An 18,426-nucleotide genomic window follows, 5' to 3' on the forward strand; every position below is an offset into this window, starting at 1 on the left:
TCCACAGCTAGGGCAATGTATCACATAGAATTCATGGCTTTTTCCCCATGATTCTTTAGTCTTTCAAAGTTAAAATTTTAAGTGTTATTTTTTCCTTATTCTATTTTTTAATTTTTCCTCTTTCCTATTTCAACATTGTTATTTTATCTTATCAATAACTTTTTTTTTAATTTCTTTAAAAATTTCTTTAAAATTTCAGGATACAGTTCCTTCTAACAGATCAAAATATGCCCTAAATCTAGTGCATGGCTTTGTTCTAGTCTCCAGCCTGATCACATTCTTTCCTCTTTTTTTTTCTTTCTTTGATTTTTCAACCAACTTCTTATCTTACCAGTTCCTTTTTTAGAATCTGTCTTAATTTTCATCTTTATGGTCATATTCCATCCTTTCATTGTGTGTGATAAATATATATATATGTATATAATATATATATATTATATATAATATATATTTTTAATATATTATATATATATGTTTTTCTTTTTTTTAAATTTTGGAAGGCAGTCTCTTCTAACAGACAAAAAAACACCCAAAATCAGGTGTGGCTCTTTTCTATTCACCAGTCTAATACACACACACACGTGCGCACCCACTCACACCAATATTTTTAACCTCCTTTCTTCTCCTCCTGGTTTTGGGTCTCCTCTGATTTGGTTAGTGTATATTTTTCTAGAGTCGTTGCTACCCTTTTAGTATTTTGTTCTCTCATTCATCTATTCTTATCTGAATAAAATGGCAAGGCAGAAAAACTCAACTCAAAAAAAAAAAAAAGAACAAGAGGCAATATTAATGGCTAGGGACCTAGTCAATACAGACATTAGTAAGATGTCAGAACTAGAGTCCAGAATGATGACTATCAGCGTACTAGCTGGGCTCGAAAAAACCATGGAAGAAACTACAGAATCCCTTTCTGGAACAATAAAATCCCTTTCTGGAGAAATAAAATAACTAAAATCTAAAAGCTGAAATCACAAAAGCTATTAATGAGGTGCAATAAAAAATGGAGGCTCTTACTGCTAAAATAAATGAGGCAGAAGAGAGAATTAGTGATATAGAAGACCAAATGACAAAATAAAGAAGCTCAGCAAAAGAGAGACAAACAACTACTGCACCACAAGGGGAAAATTCAAGAGATAGGTGACACCATAAGACAAAACAATACTAGAATAATTGGGATCCCAGAAGAAGAAGAAAGAGAGAGAGGGGCAGAAGGTATATTGAAGCAAATTATAAAAGAGAATTTCCTTAATTTGACAAAGGAAACAAGCATCAAAATGCAGAAGGCACAGAGAATCCCCCTCAAAATCAATAAAAATAGGTCCACACCCCATCATCTAAGTAAAACCTACAACTCTCAGTGACAAAGAGAAAATCCTGCAAGCAGCTTGGGACAAGAGGTCTGTAACCTAAAATGGTAAAATATAGGTTGGCAACCGACCTATCCACAGAGACCTGGCAGGCCAGAAAGAATTGGCATGATATATTCAGAGCACTAAATGAGAAAAATATGCAGCCAAGAATACTATATCCAGCTAGGCTGTTCATTGAAAACAGGAGAGGTAAAAAGCTTTCAGGACAAACAAAAACTAAAAAAAATTGCGAACACCAAACCAGCCCTACAGAAAATTTGAAAGGGGTCCTCTAAGCAAAGAGAGAGCCTAAAACTAACGGACCAGAAAGGAACAGAGATAATATACAGTAACAGTCACCTTACAGGCAATACAATGACACTAAATTCATATCTCTCAATAGTTAGCCTGAATGCAAATGGGCTAAATGCCCAAATCAAAAGACACAGAGTATCATAATGGATAAAAAAAAAAAAAAACAAGACCCATCGATACGCTGTCTGCAAGAAACACCTTTTAGACCCAAAGAGACCTCCATATTTAAAGTGAGGGGGAGGAAAACAATTTACCATGCTAATGGACATCAAAAGAAAGCTTGGGTGGCAATCCTTATATCAGATAAATTAGATTTTAAGCCAAAGACTATAACAAGAGATGAGGAAGGATACTATATCAAACATAAAGGGTCTGTCCAACAAGAAGATCTAACAATTTTAAGTATCTATACTCCTAATATGGGAGCAGCCAATTATACAAACCAATTAATAACAAAATCAAAGAAACACATTGAGAATAACATTAGGGAACTTTAACATCCATCCCCTACTGAAATGGACAGATCATCTAAGCAAAAGATCAACAAGGAAATAAAGGCCTTAAATGAAATAAAGGCCTTAAATGACACACTGGACCAGATGGACATCACAGATATATTCAGAACATTCCATCCCAAAGCAAATTAAAGAAGAATTGAAAAAATTCATGGAAACAAATGAAAATGAAAGCACAACTATTCAAAATCTATGGGACACAGCAAAGGCAGTCCTGAGGGAAACATACATAGCAATACCAGCCCTTCTTAAGAAACAAGAAAGGTCTCAAGTACACAACCTAACCTTACACCTAAAGGAGCTGGAGAAAGAACAGCAAAAAGAAAGTCTAAACCCAGCAGGAGAAGAGAAATCTAAAGATCAGAGCAGAAATCAATGAAGTAGAAACCAAAAGAAAAGTAGAACAAATCAATGAAACTAGAAGCTGGTTCTTTGAAAGAATTAATAAGATTGATAAGCCCCTGGCCAGACTTATCAAAAAGAAAGGTGAAAGGATCCAAATAAATAAAATCATGAATGAAAGAGGAGACATCACAACCAGCCCCAAAGAAATACAAACAATTATAAGAACATATTATGAGCAACTATACACCATCAAATTTGACACTCTGGAAGAAATGGATGCATTCCTAGAGACATATAAACTACCAAAACAGAACCAGGAAGAAATAGAAAACCTGAGCACACCCATAACCAGTAAGGAGATTGAAGCAGTCATGAAAAATCTCCCAAAAATAAGAGCCCAGGGCCAGATGGCTTCCCAGGGAATTCTACCAACATTTAAAGAAAAATTAATACCTATTCTCCTGAAACTGTTCCAGAAAACAGAAATGGAAGGAAAATTTCCAAACTCATTTCATGAGGCCAGCATTACCATGATCCCAAAACCAGAAAAAAACAACATCAAAAAGGAGAATTACAGACCAATATACTTGATGAACATGAATGCAAAAATTCTCACCAAAATACTAGCCAATAGGATCCAACAGTACATTGAAAGGATTATTCACCAAAACCAAGTGGGATTTGTTCCTGGGCTGCAGGGTTGGTTTAACATCTGCAAATCAATCAATGTGATACAATATATTAATAAATGAAAGAACAAGAACCATATGATACTCTCAATATGCTAAAATAGCATTTGACAAAGTACAGCATCCTTTCCTGATCAAAACTCTTTACAGTGTAGGCATAGAGGGTACATACCTCAATATCATCAAAGCCATCTATGAAAAACCTACAGCAAAACCATTCTCAATGGGGAAAAACTGAGACCTTTCCCCCTAAGGTCAGGAACACAGTAGGGCTGTCACTATCTCCACTGCTATTCAACATAGTACTAGAAGTTCTAGCCTCAGCAATCAGACAAAAAAAAAAAAAAAAGAAAGAAAGAAAGAAAGAAAAAAAGAAAGAAAGAAATTGCATCTGAATTGGCAAAGAAGAAGTCAAACGCTCACTCATTGCAGATGATATGATACTTTATATGGAAAACCCAAAGGACTCCACTCTAAAACTTCCAGAACTCATATAGGAATTCAGGAAAGTGTCAGGATATAAAATCAATGCACAGAAATCAGTTGCATCTCTATACACCAACAGCAAGACAGAAGAAAGAGAAATTAAGGAGTTGATCCCATTTACAATTGCACCCAAATCCATAAGATACCTAAGAATAAACCTAACCAAAGAGGCAAAGAATCTGTACTCAGAAAACTATAAAGTACTCATAAAAGAAATTGAGGAAGACACAAAGAAATGGAAAAATGTTCCATGCTCATGGATTGGAAGAACAAATATTGTGAAAATGTCTATGCTCCCTAAAGCAATCTACACATTTAATGCAATCTTATCAAAATACCATCCATTTTCTTCAAATAAATAGAAGAAATAATCCTAAAATTTTTTTGGAACCAGAAAAGACCCAAAATAGCCAGAGAAATGTTGAAAAAGAAAGTCAAAGTTGGTGGCATCACAATTCCAGACTTCAAGCTCTATTACAAAGCTGTCATCATCAAGACAGCATGGTACTGGCACAAAAACAGACACATAGATCAATGGAACAGAATAGAAAGCCCAGAAATAGATTCTCAGCTCTATGGTCAACTGATCTTTAACAAAGCAGGAAAGAATGTCCAATGGAAAAATGACAGTCTCTTCAACAAATGGTGTTGAGAAAATTGGACAGTACCATGCAGAAGAATGAAACTGGACCATTTCCTTATACCACACACAAAAACAGATTCCAAATGGATGAAAGTCCTCAATGTGAGACAGGAGTCCACCAAAATCCTTGAAAGAACACAGACAGTAACCTCTTCGACCTCAGCCTGCAGCAACTTCTTCCTAAAAACATCACTAAAGGCAAGAGAAGCAAGGGCAAAAATGAACAATTGGGATATCATCAAGATCAAAAGCTTTTGTACAGCATAGGAAACAGTCAACAAAACCAAAAGACAACCAACAGAATGGGAGAAGATATTAGCAAACAACATATCAGATAAAGGGCTTGTATCCAAAATCTATAAAGAACTTATCAAATTTAACACCCAAAGAACAAACAATCCAATCAAGAAGTGGGCAGAAGACATGAACAGGCATTTCTGCAAAGAAGACCTCCAAATGGTTCACAGACACATGAAAAAGTGTTCAACATCACTTGGCACCAGGAAAATACTAATCAAAACCTCAGTCAGATACCACCTCACACCAGTCAGAATGGCTAAAATTAACAAGTCAGGAAACAACAGATGTTGGTGAGGATGTGGAGAAAGGGGAACCCTCCTGTGCTGTTGGTGGGAATGCAAGCTGGTGCAGCCACTCTGGGAAACTGCACGAAGGTTCCTCAAAAAGTTGAAAATAGAGCTACCCTATGACCCAGCTATTGCATGCACTACTAGGCATTTATTCCAAAGATATAAATGTAGTGCTCCAAAGAGGCACATGTACCTAAATGTTTATAGCAGCAATGTCCACAATAGCCAGACTATGGAAAAAGCCTAGATGTCTATCAACAGATAATTGGATAAAGAAAATGATGTGTATACATACAATGGAATATGATGCAGCCATCAAACCCCCACACCAAAACCTTGCCATTTGCAGCAACATGGATGGAACTAGAGTGTATTATACTAAGCAAAATAAGTCAATCAGAGAAAGACAACCACCATACAATCTCACTGATATGAGGACTTTAAGAGGCAGAGTAGGGGGTCGTGGGGGCGGTGGGAGGGAACAAATGAAATGAGATGGGACCAGGAAGGGGGACAAACCATAAAAGACTCTTCATCTCAGGAAATTGAGGGTTGCTGGAAAGGAGGGAGGTGGGAAGAATGGGGTGGCTGGGTTATAGACATTGGGGAGGGTATGTGCTACAGTGAGTGCTATAAGAATGATGATTCACAGACCTGTACCCCCGAAGCAAATAATATATTATATGGTAATAAAATTTAAAAAAAGAAAGAATGTCTGAAAATTTTTCCAAAGTCAGGAAAAACTGAAAATACTAACCAACCAAGCAAACAAACAAGAAAACCCATAGATCTAACAAGCTCAACAAACACTAAGCAGAATAAACCCCAAGGAGACCACACAGGAACACATCAAAATATAATACTGAAAATCAGTGAAAGAAGATATCGAAGGGGTTGAGAAAAAGAAAGATATTACATACAACAAAACAAGATGAGTATTCCACAGACTTCTCATCAGAAACAATGCAAGCCAGAAGACTGTGGAATATCTTCAATGTGCTGAGAAAAAGAAACCTGTCATTTTACATACACTAAAAAATTTCTTCAGAAATGAAGGTGGAAGAAAAACATTTTTAGACAAAAACTGAGAAAATTTGTCACTAATATATCTGCACTATAGGAAATGCTGAAGGAATTTCTTTAGAAGTGAAATGATAACTCATGGAAACTTTGATTTATACAAAAAAAAAAAAAGAATGGTGCTGGTAATCATAGTTATGTGGGAAAAAAAACTTTTGTTTTCTATTTTTAAATTTCTTTTTAAAAGATAAATAGTTAAAACAAAAGTAGTAACAATGTATTGTGGGTTTTGTTTGTATTATTTATGAAAGTAAAACGTACAATGAAATATTTGGGAGGTATGAAGATAGAAGTATATTATGACGTTCTTAAATTATATGCTATTTGAAGATACACTGAGATTAATTGATAATACTTATTTGTAAAAACTACAGACATATAAAAAGATGTTGGTAGTGAGGGATATAGAGTTTAAAATAATGAGATACCATTTCTCATCGGTTAGAGTAATAAAAATTACAGAAGATAGATAACATTCACTGTTAGTGATAATGTTATATGCTAGTAGGAGTGTGAATTACTACAACTGGGATAAAAATCTGGCATAATCCATTAAAGTGAAAAAGCTCATATTCTTTGATTCAACAAAACATATGTGAGATTCTATTACAAACAAAATTCTATTACAAACAGAATCTATTCTATTATAAACACATAAAATGTCCATATATCTGTATATACATAAAATATTTTTATTTTGGTGAATATATTAAACTTTTGTTTGTGGGGAAAAGTAAAAAACAAACAAACCCTGAAGACTTATAGATAAGAGAATAGTTAACTAAATTTTAGTACATACACAGTATGGAAATTGTAGTTCTTGAAAACAGAATTAGATCAATTGTATATGTTATGGAATGAGGTTTATGCTATGTGGTAAAGAAAAACAAAACAAAGATAGATGGACAGATAGGTGAATAATAGCACGGCTCAATTTTTGTTTCAATGTGGGAGGAAGCCTATCATGCTTTTATACACCTATAAAGGCATGAAGAAAAATGTGGAAAGAGTCTCACAAAACTATTACTTTTGGAGAAGAGATTGGAGGAGAGATGACAAATTATTAAAATTTGCTATTACTTTATTGTGTTTGTCTTAATTGAGATTCCTCCTGTTCAGTTTTAGCATAGATCCTATAGGTCAAAATCAAAAACCCTAACACATCGCCCAGCAGATCAGACCAGTGGTATCCAGCATCTCACATGTTTCTTCATTCCAAAGGGGAGCATTCTCTGTTTCTGTTTCACTGCTTTACATTGTGGAAGGGGTGTAGGGTGTAGGTAACATGTGTTTTGGGATTACAAGCAAAGGAGTCCAATCCCACTAGGCAGCCACCGCTGCTCACTAAGTATGGAGCAAAGGCCTATTTGGAGCCTCAAGTAATGAAATACAGAATAGAATGTTAATGTACACCAAGCATCCATGTTTCAGAGTGTTCTTTGTTAGGCTTTCATTGAGAAGCTCTATAACTAACTAACTAACTAACTAACTAACTAAAGGAAACGTGTGGTTTTGTATAGGAATATTTGTAAGAAATTTGTCCTTTATGTGAAACACTCTCATCTTCATAAGAATCTAGAAAACACTTTCTCTTGGGCCACCAAAGTTCTGCCTCTGATGACAGGGATATAAGCCATTATATAATGAAATCCATGGATCCTATAACTCCTGTGTCTCTTAGATTTAGCTGTTGAGAATAGCAGAGTCAGACTGTGAATCAAGTTTATATTGGGTGGGACCCTGTGGTTGTCAGGGTTTTAAATTTGCCTCATGTCTTACTTTACTCCTTAACCTTATTTTCATTTACTAAAGCCTATGGCAATCTTGAAATCTCTTGAATACACTTCACTTTTTTCCAAGAGATGGCATTTTCCATGTAGTTTGTTCATCTGTAAACATCTGTGCTTCCTAAAACTCTGCATTTTAAGAATCTTTGGGGATTACTAATAATCTAAGAATCTTGAACTACAGTATTTTATTTAAGCCTTTCAACATATGATACTACAAATATGTTTAGGAGCTATATTGGTATCCCTCTAAGTGTAACATTTTGGATAGATGAATAATTAAGTGAAAACTTTCAGAAATGAAATTTTGCAAAGTGAAGCAGCAAGGGTGAATAATTAACCTTAGATTCTTATCTCCTTATTAAAGTAAAAGGTTAAGATATATGTCAAACTTTCTTACCAAGTTTAACAGGTGCCAGCATTTGTCTGATGCCCTAAATCACTGTTGGCAACCATCTCTTAGTATTTATTCTGACAAATGACACACAATTGTCATAGCACTGTGTGAGTTAGTATTTTTAGAAATTTTGGTATCAACAATGAAACAAAATAGACGTAAAGGAATGGAAAAGTAGCAGAAATAGAAACTGAACTAGTATTTCCTAGAAAAGTCTTTGTCATTGTCACTGTGGTTATTCACTTAATTGAGCTTTTGATTTGCAAAACATCTAGCTACAGCTTTACAGAAGGTCATTTCACACCTGTAGACTTAATAATCATACTAGGTTGATATTTTGGCTTGTATGTTAGGCTCTTGCCTCATTAGGTTTTCTCCACTATTTAGGGCTTATTCTCAGAATCTCAAAAGCAAGATTTTTTTTTCTAACTACACAGTTAGCCCCTGATACTAGACATGCATTTATGCATTTATGAGGAAAACTCCCTGATAGTTAAAAAAAAAAAAAAAAAGAAGAAGAAGAAGAAGAAGGAGAGAAAGGAAGGAAGAAAATATAAAGGCCTTTACAGTCTATCAAATAAAGAACAGTTAAAAAAAAAAAAAAAAGATGGCTAGATTCCATATGGAAGGTCACTGGATTCTAAGAAAAGCTACATATAATTTTCCAACTACTTTTCTTTTAACTTGAAAGTTTTGAAGATTCAATACCACCTATAGATTTGGTTGACCAAAGAGAATGAGATCTCTCTAGAACAAGTAAATTCAGCTCAATAAACATTTGTTGAACACCCAGTCATGTGCCACTCATTGTGCCAGGTGCTGGACATAAAAGACTAAGCAAGACAGATGTGGTCCTTGTGCTCATGGAGCTTACAACACAGGGAAAGAACATGAAGGAGGATAGAACTACTGTTACCAGAAACTAATAACACAAGTCTTCTCTCAATATTTAACACTAATTGAATGATATACTGATGGACTTAGATGATAACTTCTCTAATAATATTTATGTAAGATTGGTCATCTTGTTTATTTGCATCTAGGGAAAAGAAGAAAATAATGAAGGCCATCATTGTTGCCTGCATCTTATTGTATTTTTATAATGTATTTTGTTTGCTTAACCATCAGATTCAAGTCCTTTCTCCAACATGTTCATTTATTCTCTTAAAGAAAATGGCTCAGGTGCATTTGGGACACCATCCTGTATCTGACTTAGCAATTTTATAATATGCTGCAATTAGAATGTTTTAGATTGTGCATTTCTTTTCTTTTTTTAAGATTTTATTTATTTGACAGAGAGAGAGGGGGAGGGAGAGAAGACAAGCAGAGGGAGAGAGAGAGAAGCAGGCTTCCCACTGAGCAAGGAGCCCAACATGAGACACAGTCCTAGGACCGAGGAATCATGACCTGAGCCAAAGGCAGACGCTTAACTGACTGAGTCACCCAGATGCCCCTAGATTGTGCACTCCTAAAGGAAAAAAGGAATTGAGAATACATTGCAATATACGTTTAGCTGTTTTTTTGCTTCCTTATAAGTTTTATATATACATTAATAAATATGTGTTACAAATATATACTTAATATATGTAGTAAAATGTACACAAAATATAAATTAAACTTTAATATGAGATAAGGAGTAAAATACATTTTGGAATAATTTATTAACCAAATAAAAGCCTTTCTTTTTACTAAAAAAATTGAAAAAATAACGCTATTCTTGAATTATACAAGCTTATTATTAACGTTTTGTTATCATAATTTTGTCTGTTACTGATTAGTTGTTTTCCAGAAACTGCTGCATTTTTGTATTTTTTTAAACAAATGGGTTTAAAATTTGCTGAGCTACTTAACTGAAAAATTGAAAAACGACAGCAAATTGTTTCCAAGGTTTTTTAAGTGTTCTTTTTTGTAGGTGACAAACAATTTTACCAGCCCTCTACCCCACACACCCTATAATGATAACATTTTGAGATATTTGTTTTCGAATGTTCTCTTCATAGCACCTTCTCACTCAGTGTTAAAATATTATTTTTACCCTGAAGGGATAGTGATTATTTTTCTCCAGAAAAATCTATTCGGTAACATACTACTGAGAGATGCATAACATTACAGAAAAGTTCAGCAAATTTAGAATATTTGCCTTTTTTGTATATGTGCTGCCAAAGCGAGCACAATATTTGTTTGGGGTTTTTTTGGTGCAAAAGATAAATAGCATAAAAAATAACTCAGTTTTAACAAGATAACTCTTTGACTTTCTTGTAAATGATTTTCACAATCATTCACCAGTAATGTTAAGCTTCTACAACTTAAAGTTTTAATTTTTATCAAATTATTTATGGAGTCAAACTGCCAAAGTGTGTAAACTACAATACGTCACCATCTCCTAAAAGTAATCTAGTGTACATTGTTGATTCTAAAAAGCACATTTTTTGGTATTTAACTTATCCCAAAATTGGGAGTCTTTTGCCTTCTGCCCAAACAGTACAGAGATGTGGTTGGCTCTGCAGATGCTCAGCAAACTTGGGTTGGTTTTAGTGGACTGGAAGAATCCCCCAGACTCAACAGTGGGATGCTGCCTTATTTAAAAACAAAAACAAAACAAAACAAAAAAAACTTATGTCACTGAGGATGATGCTGGGTGAAATAAAAAAATAATCAGCGGTGTTGGACTCAATGTGAATTTATCTGAAGAATATTTTAATCAATTTATTCTGCTATTTCCTTTTATGAATGAACAGGAGTGTTGGATAATAAACATATATTTCTAAATAAGTCTAAAAGGGACATTTCAATAACATTTTAATCAAAAGTCTATTAAGTGATAAGAACCGGTGTGTCGTAGTCTATGTGACAGTTCTTATTTCTTACCGCTACATAAAAAAAAAAAAAAATTATATGTCGTATAGTTGAATTCCTGGATTCAGTAAATACTGTCATAAGTGAAGGGCACTGCCCTTCTGCATTTTGGTCATCCCCTCTGCATTTTGTGCAGCTTTCCCTCTTCCCTAAGAACCCTGAAACAACACCTCGAAGGTGGGACCCTTAAGGGTCGGTGTCATGCCAGCTATCGAATGTTCATTTCTTCGTTTTTTAGATAGCTGACCCCAAATAAAAGCGCTAGTATTTTCGCCGGGCCCACGGGGGAGAGTCTGACACCTGCGTGTGGAGAGAGCGGGCAGCCCGGAGCGCGCAGAGGAAGAACCTCTCTGAGGAAAGTTTTCACTCTAATAAGCGTCAGCAAAGTGGCTCCTCCGTGGCTGTGCAAGCCGAGAACATGGTTTTGTCGTGCTTGTCATACCCTGCACAGAATTGCCCGCACTAATTCAGTCAGTTCTCGCTCAATCGTACGCGAAGACTTGACTGCCCGCATTTTGTGTAAGGGGGAAGGCAGGTGCGGAGCGATAATTACCTTGCTCAAGGCGGCGCTGGGAGCCCACCGGTGGCAGGACCGGGCCGCGGCCCCGGCCCGCTGGGAGGGCGGCGTGGAAACCGCAGGCGCCGGCGGGGCCCAGCGTCCGGCCGCTGAAGCTTGCGACCGCTTTCCTCGCTCGCCACCACATCCGCGAGCCCTGGCGCCGCCGCGCCCACCCTCGGGGTCTACCCAGCCGCGCGCCGCGGACTCGGCGGCCCGAGGGCGCGCGCTGGCGGCGGGAAGCTCGCAGCGCCGGGGGCTAGCGCGACACGTGCGCGGGGAGCGCCGGGAGCGCGCCGGCCTGAGCCGCCGCCCGCACACCCGCGACGCGCGGTGAGTGACCAGTGGCTCGAGTGGGGTGGGGGCACCGGAGACCTCCGGATCCGGATCTAGCGGGGTGTCGAAATGCCTGGGGCATCTGTGCCTCAGTCCTCCCGGGAGGCTAGGCCGGGGCTCTCTCCTCATGGAGGTGCTCACTCCCTGAGTGTTGATGTGCCCATGAAGGTCAAGGTTGGAGTTCGGCCGATTGGAGGGGAGGAGGCGCTCAGACTGAGCCTCCCGGGCTCTCCCTGGGGCAGGACACAGATGGTGGGTGCGTCGGACAGGGAGGGCTGGCGTCTGGGAGAGGGCTGAGGGCACCACTCCGGTCCGGTATTGGTCCACGCCCGCAGGCGTGACTTGGCCTTGAAAATAAACCTTCTCTGACTAGGATATTGAGGAGTGTTAGTCTTGCAGGAGGAGTGTAAAGCCCCATTATGGGCAGCACTTTCCTGTGGCCTCTGTAGACAGACCCAGAGTCCCTACCTGGCCAGTTAGTTACTAGTGGATGTTCTGGGACAAGCCGCCTGGCTAGCCCCTGGCCGGACTCCATTTTTTCATCTGTAAAATGCCTTTAAGAAGGCCCTTCTCACTTGGTTTAGGGGCACTAAATATAAACTTTGTAAGAAATTAAGTGCGTGGTTAGATGGACATCTTCAATATAGCAACGCAGAAGCATACAAAAAGGCTGTTCCCAGGTATATCTAGAGAACAGGACAAAATCAGTCTTTATCCCTTAACTCTGAATAATTGTTATAATCCCTTATCTGTATATCCTATGTGGATAAAAGTCTTTGTTGAACCACTACTATGTACCTGGCCTTTGGGTATATATTGTTAACGTGTATAATCCTTTAAAAAACTGGGAAGTTGTTATTAATATTCTCATTTTACAGATGTGGGAACTTTCACAGAGATGGTAAGTTACAGGTTTCTGGCTCCAGACTCTCTGCTTCTTGCCTTTGCTCCTCTGGCTGATAACATTATATCCACTTCCACTTGGACAAACATTATATTCTCATTTCTCATTGACTAGAAATGGTACAGTGCCCTATTTCTCTGTCCAATGTATAATCAAAAGGACTTTAGTGACTAAGAGTTATGGTAATGTAAAAATCCTCAATTATTACCAGCATTTTGTTAGGCATGAAAAGCTCTGTAAGAGTCTGCAACATGCCTTTTTGATGTGTCTTGTTTCTTGAAATACCATGATGATTACATAGGATGGTCAGTTTCCAAATTTTGGCAAGCTCTGAATCCTGTGTTAGAATGAGTTCTAGGGTGAAAAAAATTCTAATACATATGAAAGATTTTTTTTATGGGAGAAGAATCTTCTCTATAAGATGTTGCATGTCATTTCTCAAGCATGAACTTATGTTTTTATTACTATACCTGCTTTATTTTCTGGTTATATGTAAACTTTGCAATAACATTCAACACTGTTCTCAACTTCTACACCTAAATTTGTGCAGACCAACATAAAAATGTAAGCCAAATCCCAAAGAAGGCTTGTCCAGTCCTTTTTGCTCTTGGAATCGTGGTGATCTTTGCTAATGGTAACAATAATATTTTTTTTTAAATACAAACGTATTGAATAGCTATTATGTTCAAGACATTGTGCTGGTCACTGTAGTGAATATAAAGAAATGTAAGATGCAATCCTTGTCCTCAAGATGTTAAAAGTGTTTGGGAAGACAATAATTATGAGAACACTTAGTACGTCAAAGATGATAGGTGGCATAAATTCACCTATTATAAGGGAGTTATAGGACCTAGTTTTGATCAAATTAATCTTCAGGTAAAGAAGGTAAAGAAAAGTAGATAAAGAGAGGGGTCAAAAAACAAGCCTGTGCTTGAAAAATAAGTGAAAAGTAAGTGATAACACCCTTTTTCGTACCATAAGAATAGCAGATAATAATATTTACTGAGCTCTTATTATATACCAGGCACTATAATAAGAGCTTCTTATTTAACCCTCACAATAATTCGGTGAGGAAGGTGTTATTTTTATTCTCATTTTACAGATAAGGAAACTCAAGTATGGTAGGTGATTCTAATTTACCTAATTCTGAATTTGCTTCTGGTTTCTTTGTATTGTCTCCAACTTGTAGAGTTCCCCATCTATAGAATTGAGATACCAATATTTACTTTGTGTGGCCAGATGATCAAATATTAACAACTCAATTATATGCTCTGCATTGTGTTAAATGGCTAAGTAAATGCCTATAAAAGATGATTAAGAATAGAATCTTAATTTACATCTCTTTTATATGGTATGCAGAGGAAGAGGTAAACATTGAGTAAAACATCAGGCAGAGATGTTGAACCATGGGGTTATTGGTATTGAGACTTCAGCTGAATTCATTTATATAAGAAATCTTGAGGACAATTGTGGTATGATGATCACTAGTCTTAGCTCACCACACCTCCTGTCGGTATGCCTCCAATTATCGTCAGTTGTGAAATTCCTAGAAAATTTCCAAAACAAAGTAATTGTAATGTGCTTTAATATTTTTGACGTCTTCTAGCACTTTATAAAGACTAGGTGATTGATGCTACAAGGTAATGCAAAACTTGCCAGGATTTCATAATACCCAAGATGCAAGATAAACCTCCTACCTCATGCCCTTGTCCACAAATAGAGACTTCACGATGGAAGGAGACCCTTCCAATAAACCAAGGAAGAAAATTTTAGTGAAAGAGATTTATTTTTCTTGATAAAGGTTAATTGCCATTTTTCAAACAAGGAAAAGAGGCTTTGAAGTGTGAAGTTAACTGTGATGGTAACACAGAAAAAAGTGGAGGAACCAGGATGGCATCTATTTCCTCAGACCCTAAGATACTGTGCTCTTTTCAGTATATCATCCTTCCCAAAAGTAAATGGCTTATTTTATTTCTAGCTCTAGAAGAATGCAGAGAGTGAAAATAGAGAAGGTTGGATTGTTAAAACTTAATTGAACAAGTGCTGTGAAAATTGTCAGCTTTTGGAGCTAATCCAAGAAAGAAAAAAAGAAACATAACAACAAATAACACAAGTTGATTTGAAAGTTCCTTGTTTCTTCAAGACTCCATCCATGTCTTGTTTCTCCTTTCTTTGTTTCTTTTTTGTAGTTCTCTTGTGGGAATGCTTGTTTAGTTTATAAGATAATTCACACTACAAATGATTTGAGGGTGGGGATGGGATAAAATTCTTTAATGCATTTTCAAGGTAGTTTGTTTACATACAATGTTTCAAGAGCCTATCTTTTATGTCCAGTGTGGTATATCTGAAATGTAAATAAAGGCAAATAAAATTGACAGAAGAACATTTCAGAAAAATATAAAAGAAGGGGTAAAAGTATAAGGGAACTTTTGTTATGACAAATGATGAAGTAGGGCCCCTGGGTGGCTCAGTTGGTTGAGTGTCTGGCTTTTAATCTTGGTTCTCCGGGTTTGATCTCAGGATCTAGAGTTCAAGCCCCACTTTGGGCTCCACACTGGGCATGGAGCCTATTTAAAAAAAAAAAAAAAAAAAAAAGGTAAGTAAGTAAAAGAAACATGATAAAGAGGTCATAAAGAAGGAAAGGAGAGAACCCTCCCACAGAAATTTAAAAAAAAAAAGTAGCAAAACTTCAGAAGTCTCGTGATTTCAAGCAAGAAAAGAATGTTCTTATGTATAGGTAAACTTAAACTACAAATACCAGTGAAATGAAAGAAAATTCAAAAGTGTGTAAGAAAGGAAAACAGATGTCTGTCCTATCCAGTTCTGCTCATGTAAAGAGTTTTGGGACTATTGGGTAGAAAGAAGAAAAAGCAGAAAGGGTTGAGGTGATGTTACTTTCTTTGCCTGTCACACTACCTAACATGATATCATGAAGAGGCTGATTTGATGATCAGGGCCTGATAGGCCAGCATTTATCCATGTTATGGCTTGTGAGATTTTTCACTATATGGCAGACTTCGGAGGAAAAAAGAAATAATGCTTCAGTCAGAAGACCATTCTTTTTCATGACTTAGCTCATGAGAAGTCATGGAAAAGAAGGCTCACTCCAATGGTCAAGTTGCAAGTTATCTACTTGGTCGATGTGATTATCCTTTTCCATCTTCATGGTGGAGTAGATCCTTAGAGGTGGTTACATACTGCATATATGCAGTTTTTGTGTTGGTTTCATCCTCTTTTGAGAGAGCGAGGAGAGTATCAGAAATAATGATTCACACTGAACTCTACCTTTACAACTAATAATACACTATGTTAATTAATTGAATTTAAATTTTAAAAAAAAGAATGAGTAGTTAAACTGATTTTGAGTGGTATTTGTTGACTAATGGCTTCATTTTAGGGTAAGCATATAAGAAGCACAACACAGGTTTTGGCATTAGATTTTTTTGGCAGAATAAGTTTTGAACAATTGATCAGGTTGCACTTATATCAGGTTGCACTTAATCATCAATATGCCACTTGTTGGTAGAAATGTTCCCTTGCATAACCATATTCTGTTATATATCCATGAAGCAAAGCTACTGTATATTCAGTAAACATACAGTCTTTGACTCCAGTTTGATATTTTGTAAGCCTCTTGTCTTATTTGAGGCATAATAAATCATACAAGTCATATAATCTCAGCAAAAAGAAAAGAAATAGTGATTCAAGCTTCTGAAGATGAAAGCATCAGGCATCATAATTGCTTTACTAGTGCATATCATAAAGATTGTATGTAATGTGCATTTTGCCTGGAATATAGTAAGAGATCAACAAACTATAGCATTAGTATTAATGGTAGAGTGAGCATTAACACTTTTTATTTTTTATATATTTTTTTAAAGATTTTATTTATTTCTTTGACAGAGATCACAAGTAGGCAGAGAGGCAGGCAGAGAAAGAGGAAGGGAAGCAGGCTCCCTGCTGAGCATTGAGCCCCATGCAGGGCTCGATCTTAGGACTCTGGGATCATGACCTGAGCCGAAGGCAGAGGCTTAACCCACTGAGCCACCCAGGTGCCCCAACACTATTTTTAATAATATGCTGCTACCATCGCTACTGATCAGGAGCAGTTTCACATGCTAGAGGTAATACTGGATTAGAAATCAGGGTACCTGTGTTCTGATCTGGATTCTTCTATTAATGACCTTTGGCAAGTCTTCTCTTTATCTAAGCCTCAGTTTATCTATCTATAAAATGGGGAAGGTGGAAGAGATGACCTCCAAAGTGTTGTCTTTATATTGAGCTGCTACCGGAAAGACATGTCTGTAAATAGCTTTGCCAGCAAAAGGGAAGAATTTTGTACTCCGCCTCATTGAGTCAACTGGGTAATTAAGGGCATTCATTTGTAAGATAACCAGCCTTGATGTACATCACCTGATTGTTCTGCAGTTGCCCAGATTCAAATGCCAGCTGTTCGGAGGGGAAGAAAGCAGCAGGACCATGGCAATTAATAGCAAACCTTTGAGGCTCCTTCCTCCTCTGACTTACTAAATTATTTGATATCTAGGTTTAAGAATAAAGAGAGCTTAACATATGATTTTTTTAACCTAGTTTAACAAAACATATAATTCCAGTACAGTGAAAGTCATAAGTGATTTAAAAAAGAAATGCAAGGGGTGCCTGGGTGGCTCAGTGGGTTAAAGCCTCTGCCTTCAGCTCATGAGATCAGGTCATGATCTCAGGGTCCTGGGATTGAGCCCCATGTTGGGCTCTCTGCTCAGCAGGGGAGCCTTCTTCCCTTCCTCTCTCTCTGCCTGCCTCTGTGCCTGCTTGTGACCTGTCAAATGAATAAATAAAATCTTAAAAAAAAAAAAAAAAGAAGAAGAAGAAGAAAGAAATGGAAAAGCAGGACCCAGAAGGGAAAATAGGAGCTAGCCTCAGTGGAGCGCCTACTTGATTCTAGGTATTCTCATGGGTCCATGCCACTATCATATTAATCTTCCCAGTAACTTTGTCTAGGTCCATATTACTATACCTACTGTAAGAAATGGCACTCTTAAGTTAATAGCAAAAAGTGGGACTGAGATTCACTAGCCTTTTTCTTTTCCACACTGTCCCTTGAACTTAATGTGGTGCTACAGAAGAAAGTGCTCCTGCCTACATGAAATGATCACCTGTGATAAGGGTTTTTCCTAGCCTAGTAAAATATGATTTTGCAGTAGTACATATTTTGTGCTTCTTCCTGGAGCAGTGGAGAAAGACTCACTGAGGGGTAATTGTTGTCTCTGTTCTCTGCCAGTTACTATATTTCTGGCTGGTCCTTGTCCCCCTCACTGAGGCACTGTTTTTACTATCTGGAAACTGTCACGATCTGAGTGATGAGTCAATGACATAGCATACTCTTTGATTTTCTGATTCAAGATAAAGTTGTAGTTTTAATATCAACCCTCCAAGCAGGTTGTCTGAAAGTTGTTTACAGTTGATAGGAGGTTTCATTTTATTGGAAGATACCTCATTTACTTGAAGGTCTTTGAGGTTCTGAGTTTCTTATAAAAGGAGAAAGTATTTTACTGGGTATTCAAAGAGAATGAACAAGTCT

The 18,426-nt window shown here is 37.0% G+C and overlaps 2 protein-coding genes across 3 annotated transcripts in view; one reads left to right on the top strand and one right to left on the bottom strand.

The window, feature by feature from the left end:
• The window catches only part of LOC123387270 (voltage-dependent P/Q-type calcium channel subunit alpha-1A-like), a 40,775-nt gene extending 24,761 nt beyond the window's left edge, over positions 1-16,014 (bottom strand). The window contains exons 1-2 of the mRNA XM_045063433.1: positions 15,982-16,014; positions 11,606-12,313 (exon numbers count right to left, since the gene is read on the bottom strand). Of these exons, the coding sequence (XP_044919368.1) occupies positions 11,606-12,313; positions 15,982-16,014 (741 nt within the window). The remainder of the gene's footprint in view (positions 1-11,605; positions 12,314-15,981) is intronic.
• Positions 11,846-18,426, top strand: part of IL12RB2 (interleukin 12 receptor subunit beta 2) — an 83,455-nt gene continuing 76,874 nt past the window's right edge. Inside the window, exon 1 of one of the 2 annotated variants that reach the window (XM_004762973.3) lies at positions 11,846-11,941. The gene's annotated coding sequence lies outside the window, so the exon portion shown is untranslated. The remainder of the gene's footprint in view (positions 11,942-18,426) is intronic. The other variant, XM_045064707.1, reaches the window with a different exon arrangement.

The sequence above is a fragment of the Mustela putorius genome, unplaced genomic scaffold (assembly GCF_011764305.1).
Source record: "Mustela putorius furo isolate JIRA1106 unplaced genomic scaffold, ASM1176430v1.1 tig00003853_pilon_pilon_pilon, whole genome shotgun sequence".
Taxonomy (NCBI): domain Eukaryota; kingdom Metazoa; phylum Chordata; class Mammalia; order Carnivora; family Mustelidae; genus Mustela; species Mustela putorius.